General features: G+C 48.0%; 1 protein-coding gene across 1 annotated transcript; it reads right to left on the bottom strand.

Moving 5' to 3' along the window:
- Window positions 1–708: 708 nt before the first annotated feature.
- LOC109765566 (uncharacterized) lies at window positions 709–4,749 on the bottom strand. The gene is made up of 3 exons (XM_020324360.4): window positions 3,883–4,749; window positions 3,213–3,356; window positions 709–1,637 (listed from the first exon to the last, which is right to left on the bottom strand). Exons 1-3 carry the CDS (start codon window positions 4,482–4,484, stop codon window positions 938–940), a joined length of 1,446 nt encoding a protein of 481 aa, XP_020179949.1. The 5' UTR covers window positions 4,485–4,749; the 3' UTR covers window positions 709–937.
- Window positions 4,750–6,444: the final 1,695 nt, after the last annotated feature.

Below are 6,444 nucleotides of genomic sequence, written 5' to 3'. Positions count from 1 at the left end.
GGGGCAAACTAATTCAGTGGGGGCATATTCTATAGAAATTCAAAGAATTTAAGCATATTTTTTTCAAAAACACAAGCAAGTCTTGCTGAAATTTCAAATTTTCAGTGGGTGCCTGGGCCCCCACTCACCATAACGTGGGTTCGCCCCTGGCACCGGGGTCATACTTTGGTTGCATATAATTGTCAACAATATCACGAGGGGGCTCATGATCCTCAAGCGCCGAGGCTGAATTAAAGACGTCCCACCAATACAACATAGACATAGCCTCCCATTGTTCCTCATAATCATCCATTGCACTCTTCAGAAAGTAGACGAACACCAAATGTTGAAGTGTAGGCCAAAAAAAAAGGTCTACAATAGTGATATACATTGTTGTTCTTCATATGTACAACATAGATGAGCAACTATAACTCCATTAACTAAACTCTCGGTAACACTTTCATCCATGCGCCCACATTCGACATACTCCGTCTGGAAGCACGAAGATAAACTCAGAAAATCCCTCAAAATCATAGTGTGGACTCCGGGTTCTTCTAAACATGAATAATTAACAAGAAACAAGTCCATGTTCTTCATATTCTGAAGAACGAGAGGCCACTGAAAACCGTCTGGCCCGGTTCTCTATTATTTTTCATTTGAAAGACTGTTTGTCTTACCTCCTACTATGTGAATGTACCAAGAAAAAAATGTACTATATACTAGATCATCTTCAACAAACCATACTCAATAACATCAGGAAGGAGCACGCAGTGTGTAATAACTAATATAAAGAGTAAAGAGAGAGGGGGAAAACCCATACTTTCCTTTTCTTGCTCCTGCTATCATCAAGGTTATTTCAAGCCTATATCTAAATGTCCTCAAATGTGGTGTTCGCATTTGCACATGCATCGATGGTGCAAGCCTGGTATGTTTTAAGGTAACTAATTGACGTCAAAACTCATAAACCCATGTCCCCTTGCTCAAGCGCGCTCCCTGCAGAAGTAGTAACAGCAGCACTAGCGGGCGCCCAGTCCATCATGAATAATGAATCCACGTCGTCCTTGGCTGCTGCCTTCTCCTTGCCAGGTCTGGCCTCCATGTACTCCGTGGAGAAGATGAGGCTGACAGGGTCGGAGTCCAGCTCAGTGAGGTCGGCGAAGAAGTCGTCCTGGTGGTGATAGCCGCCGGCCTCCTCGGGCATCATCGGCCTGTAGCTCTGGCTGAACATCTGCTGCAGGAGATGGTCACTGTAATAACCCACCGTTGCTGTAGTATCACCGCCTATCCTTCTCTCCATTTCTGCCTCCTCTTTCACAGCCATCGGAGGTGTGTTGTTGCCGGTACTTGTGGTCGCCGTGGTGGTCGTGCTCGTGGCGGCCGGGGTGGCGGCGGATTGATCCTTTGATTCTGCCTTGACGACTGGCTTGTGCTGGTTGCGCGAGGAGTTCTTGCTGTTCTTGGACGAAGCTGCATCTGTGTTGCTGCTGTTCTTCGCGTAGTGGGACCGAGTGGAGCCGGCGAGCACATTGCGCTGCGTCGGCCATGGGTGGTTGTGCTCCGAGGTGTAGGTGATGACCAGCATGTTGGGGTCCGTCCGGCTGCGCTCCACTTGCTTCCGTGCAGGGCACCCCTTGGAGCTACTGCATCTGTAGTACCCTCTGGACATGCAATGCATGGTAAAAAGTTTCGTCAGAAATCTATTGTGGATTCTAGAGCATATGATATGTACTACCACTCCCTAGTTACATCACTGGGAATTGTTTGATGACCAGGGGCACACACTGGTGTCCCTGTTTGCTGCAGTACATCATAAAGTGCTTCAAACTTTCCACAAAACATCATGGATGCAGCTAACACACACATATACTACTAAGTTAAGTAAAACCATAAAAACATTAAAGAATTGAAAAAACATTTCCTCCATCACACATCCAACTAAAACAAGGCATATGCAAGTACAAGTGGAGTTAATTAGCTCTCTTTTTATTCCCTGTGAAAAAAATAGCTCTGTTTTTATGACATTGACATAGGACTAAAAATGCATTGGCAGATGAGAGGTATTTTAATAAGAGGAAAAATGAAAAGGCTAAAGAGCGCGCGGAACTATTTTTATTTGAGATGGGTGGGTATGTGTAAATTTTGACATTGTGGTATGTATTTCTTAGGCAATGGGATGTCAATTCCTTGATAAACAATACCACATACTTATGTCATTTAAATATTAATTTATTTTAACCACCATATGATTTAGAATGCTTTAAATTTATGACATGATAAAAAAAGGATGTTAAGATTTTCGGAAGTATACACATGGTGTCAGAGTATCTCCAACCTGCCGAACTTAATCATTTCATATTTGTTAATTTTAAACAGATTAGTTTCAACCAATACTAGGAAAGTTCATTAGTTTCAGTTGTCGATGAACCACGTCTTACAAAAGAAGCCGTGTAAGCATATGCATGCCAGATGCAGCCACAAACTAAAAAATTATTTAATTCAATGGTTGGTTATCTTATGTATATTTTGGATGAATGGAATATTGAGTAGTTTGACAAAGTAGTAAGTAAGGTCATATATAATCTCCAATCTTCTTATAACTGTACACGGGTCAAACTTTTTTCTTCACATGCATTATTAACTTTAAATAGGACAAGCTAATTTCATACTAAACTTGAAGCACCAAAATGTTGATGAATGTATGAAGGAGATCAGCACATGGTCGGTTTATTTGTTCAGCCCAACACATAATCCTTGTGGTGAGAAAGCAATATGAAAGTGTGAGCCTACTTGAATGCACTATAAACATTGTTTGAACTGTACAATTAAACTGGAGATGTCAAGTTGAAAGGACAAAGTAATAAATACAACTCCAACAGAAAAAGAAAACATAACAGTTCAATGAGGTACTAGCTTCCCCCCTTGCCAGTTGGAATAGATGCAAGCTAGCTTATCATATTCTTCTGCAACTAACCAGATACTAGAAATGTTACAAAAGAGAGAAATGCATATGTTCGAGTGTTTTCTCTCCTCGTTGAGGAGGAGAATCTATGTGAGTTTGAGCATGCATGCTCTTACTATGATTACATGATCGCCATAATTATTACAGGCACACATACCCTGGCCTGATATATACTCTACATGGAGCAGAAGAGACCTACAGAGACTGAGTGAAAGAGATGCAGCTATATACCAGTACCAGCAGAGAGAGATTAATGGGGTGCTCCATGTCGTACCTTGGGTAGGGGGAGCCTTTGATAGGCTTCTGGCCATACTTCCTCCAAGCCCAGAGATCAGAAGGAACAACCTCCCCAGTGGTCTTCCCGGCCACTGCTGCTGCAGGTGCTGGGATGCACACCACCTTCCTTGCCTGGTTCTTCCTGCATCAAACACGAGACCACCACCTTAATTTAGACTTCCATCCAGCATCCACACACAGTTTTGAGCAATTAGTAGTACATGTGCTTTACTATCTAAAGCTGAAGGAAACTGAAAACTAGGGTTTGCTGTAATAACTAGGAGCTGGGGGGGTATGGTCTAGGTATCATGTATTCTGGTGTATATGTAAAGATTGAGTTAATTTATATCAGAAGTATATATTTTTTTCTTATACTCCTACAAAATATTGCTGTTTTTGTCATAGCCCAAAACTGGCCATGCATTTAATTTCTCTTCTTTCATCTCGATCCTTACATTCTAGGGAGTTGCAGAATGAGGAAAAACTAAGCACGGTGGGAGGAAATGGAGCTGCAAACTTTCCCTAAATTACGAATCCTGAACAGTGCCCCCACGACAAGGAACTCCGTGCTTAATTACACTTGTCGGGAGGAATCGAAGAAATTAAGGCGGACTTGTGTAGATCTGACTGAACAGACTGCAGCTAGCTAACGATGGCCGGTGCCGAACCTGCGCTTGATCCCCCCGCCACGCGGTGAGGACGACATCTGCAGCCCTGCGACGGCGTCGAACGCGCACGGGCCAGCCGCCTGCCCGTGCCCGGCCATCGGCACGCCGAGCTTCGCCGCGCCACCGCCCATCAGCGCGTACGGCGACAGCACGCGCATCGGCATCTCCCCTGGAAACATATGGTGATTCCTCATGTCCAGGAACCCGCCACCAGCACCAACAGTTGTTCCACCGCCGCCGCAGCCGGTCGTGTCGACGAAGCCGACCTGCTTGGCCATGCCGACACCCATCGCGTCCTGGACGGCGTCGAAGAAGTCGGCGGCGGCGCTGCCGGAGGAGGAGGGGTAGTCGGTGCTGAAGGCATCCGGGAGGCCGGAGAACGGGTCACCGAGAGCGTCTGCGCTGCTCGGCCCAGCACCGTCCGAGGACGACGTCTGGGGCAGCGGGAAGAGGATCGGGTCAGCCGGCAGCTGCAGCCACTCGGTGGCCGTCGACGGGGGATCCGTAGAGCCAGCCGGCATGGCTCCGCCGGCTCGGACGATGTCGGTGAGGTCTCCGGCCTGCTGGTCGCCATCAGCCCTCTTCAAGAAGTAGTCGCACATGACTACCCCTTTCTCTCTCTCCCTCTCTGGTGTGTATGTATGTATATATGAAGTATACCAAGTAGGCACGAAGACAGCCTAGAGCTAGCTCGAGCTTATGCTTGGCAAATTCACACGAACTCAAGACTCAACAGCTAGCTAGCTTTGTGGAGAGAGGTCGACGCAGATGATACGAAAGAGAGGGAGAGAAAGGCTGTGCAACCGCAGGCTGCCTGTCTTTTGTGGAGAGAGATGTGGGAGATGGCGTGTCATGTGTGGTCTGGTGCTCCCTAGAGGACAAAATTGTCTGTGCGATAGAGAGAGAGGGACTGACCTGGGGTGGGGGGGGGGGGGGGGGGGTGGGGGGGGCGGGGCGAGTGGAGAGGCAGTCACTGGGAGTGGACACTGTTCTTTTCCTCCTCTGGAGAGAGGAGAAGAGACATGCATGGACGATGGTGGGAGGTCAGGTCGCTGACTTTCTCTTTCATCTCAGGCGCAAAGTGTTCTCCGCACGCAAACGCAGCACGGGCCCAGGGGTGCCGGGGTAATTTTAAGTACAAGCGGAGGGCCGGTCGGGCTGCACGGTAAAAATCAGGTCACGTTTGAGCACGATTTGCCGTACTGTATTTTTTCTCAAGAACACAATACAAACGCATGCGCATATATAGGGGGCCGCCTTAAACCGGTCTCAAATGTTCGAGCTGACCGGCAACCCTCATATCCAGCCCAAATCAGGTCAGGGTTTGAGGACAATTTGCCGTACTATATTTTTCTTTTTTCGACAACACAGTATAGACACATGCGCTCATATATACGTGCATACACTCAGGGGTGAATCTACTGGGGGGCTTTAACAGGCTCGAGCCCCCCCCCCCCCCCCCCCTCCAGAGATGCGATTTATTTTTTTCTACTAGTATTTGGCCCAGCCCAGGCAATCAGCGGCAGCCCATAAAGCCCACACAGTCAAAATCCTGTCTATACTCGTCCAGAATCATTCCTTCGTCTAGTTTGAGCCTGCCCTCCGTTTTTTCCCAAGATTCGCCACTGCATACACTCATTTATACGAACACACACGCAGACCCTATCCTTATACGAAATAGGGTTTCCCCCGCTTTATATTATAAAGCAACCGCACCAACATCCGACAACAAGGAGAGTTCGAGGTTCAAGAGAAACAAGTGCAGTAAGAAACAAAATAAGTCTGGCTAGGGGCACAGCACAACAAACCCCTAAAAAACATAGATTAGCTAATCGGGCTCCGGAGGCGGTGGTGGTGTCAGAGGCGTAAGGGATCCTGCGGAGGAGCGAAGGCCGTCACGGATGAAGTCGATGTGATCCCAATGTTGCCGCTTGCTAAGAGGTTCCAGAGCTGTAAGAAGCCACACATTTATAAATCGCGTCAGTCGCACGAAGTGGAATCACGTGCTCAATTACTATCTTGTTGCGCACGTTCCAAAGGGTCTAGGCAAGGGCGCCTACGGCCACCCAAAGGGCCGGGCGAATCCTGCATGGGGAACTAAGGACCTCCCGAAACAAATCCGGGAGGTTATCATGACACCAATTCCCTCGCACCACGTCCCGGAAGCAGCTCCAAAGGAAGATCGCGACCGGGCATCAGAAGAAAATATGATTGGGATCTTCCGAAATATAGCAAAGCGGGCAAAGCCCATCAGAGGGACCGCTGCATTTAAGCACCTCCGTTCCTGAGGGAAGACGGCCACGAGCCCATTGCCAAAGGAAGATACGGATCTTCATTAGCAGCTTAAGCTCCCAAAGGAGATTAAGCTCGGGCAGGCTAGGTGTGGCCAAAATCGCCTTATAGAGGGACTTAGTGGAGAACCGACCACTTGGCTCCAAGTGCCACGAAACGGCATCAGGCTCTAAGGAGGGGGGGGGGGGGGGGGGGGGGTGAAGGGTAATGCATTCCAACAACTCCTCCCATTGAGCCCGTTCCTGGGGGCCAAATGTGCGTTTGAACGAC

This window comes from Aegilops tauschii, chromosome 6, assembly GCF_002575655.3.
Source record: "Aegilops tauschii subsp. strangulata cultivar AL8/78 chromosome 6, Aet v6.0, whole genome shotgun sequence".
Taxonomy (NCBI): domain Eukaryota; kingdom Viridiplantae; phylum Streptophyta; class Magnoliopsida; order Poales; family Poaceae; genus Aegilops; species Aegilops tauschii.
Note: the sequence above shows the minus strand (reverse complement) of the source record. Positions and strands in the feature narration are given on the sequence as shown.

Excerpts from the sequence above, each read along its gene's own strand:
- LOC109765566 (XM_020324360.4), bottom strand. The coding sequence starts at position 4,484 with ATGTGCGACTACTTCTTGAAGAGGGCTGATGGCGACCAGCAGGCCGGA. Across the intron at positions 3,357-3,882 it reads GGCGGGGGGATCAAGCGCAG|GAAGAACCAGGCAAGGAAGG; the intron begins GTTCGGCACCGG and ends TGTTTGATGCAG. Across the intron at positions 1,638-3,212 it reads AAAGGCTCCCCCTACCCAAG|AGGGTACTACAGATGCAGTA; the intron begins GTACGACATGGA and ends TTGCATGTCCAG.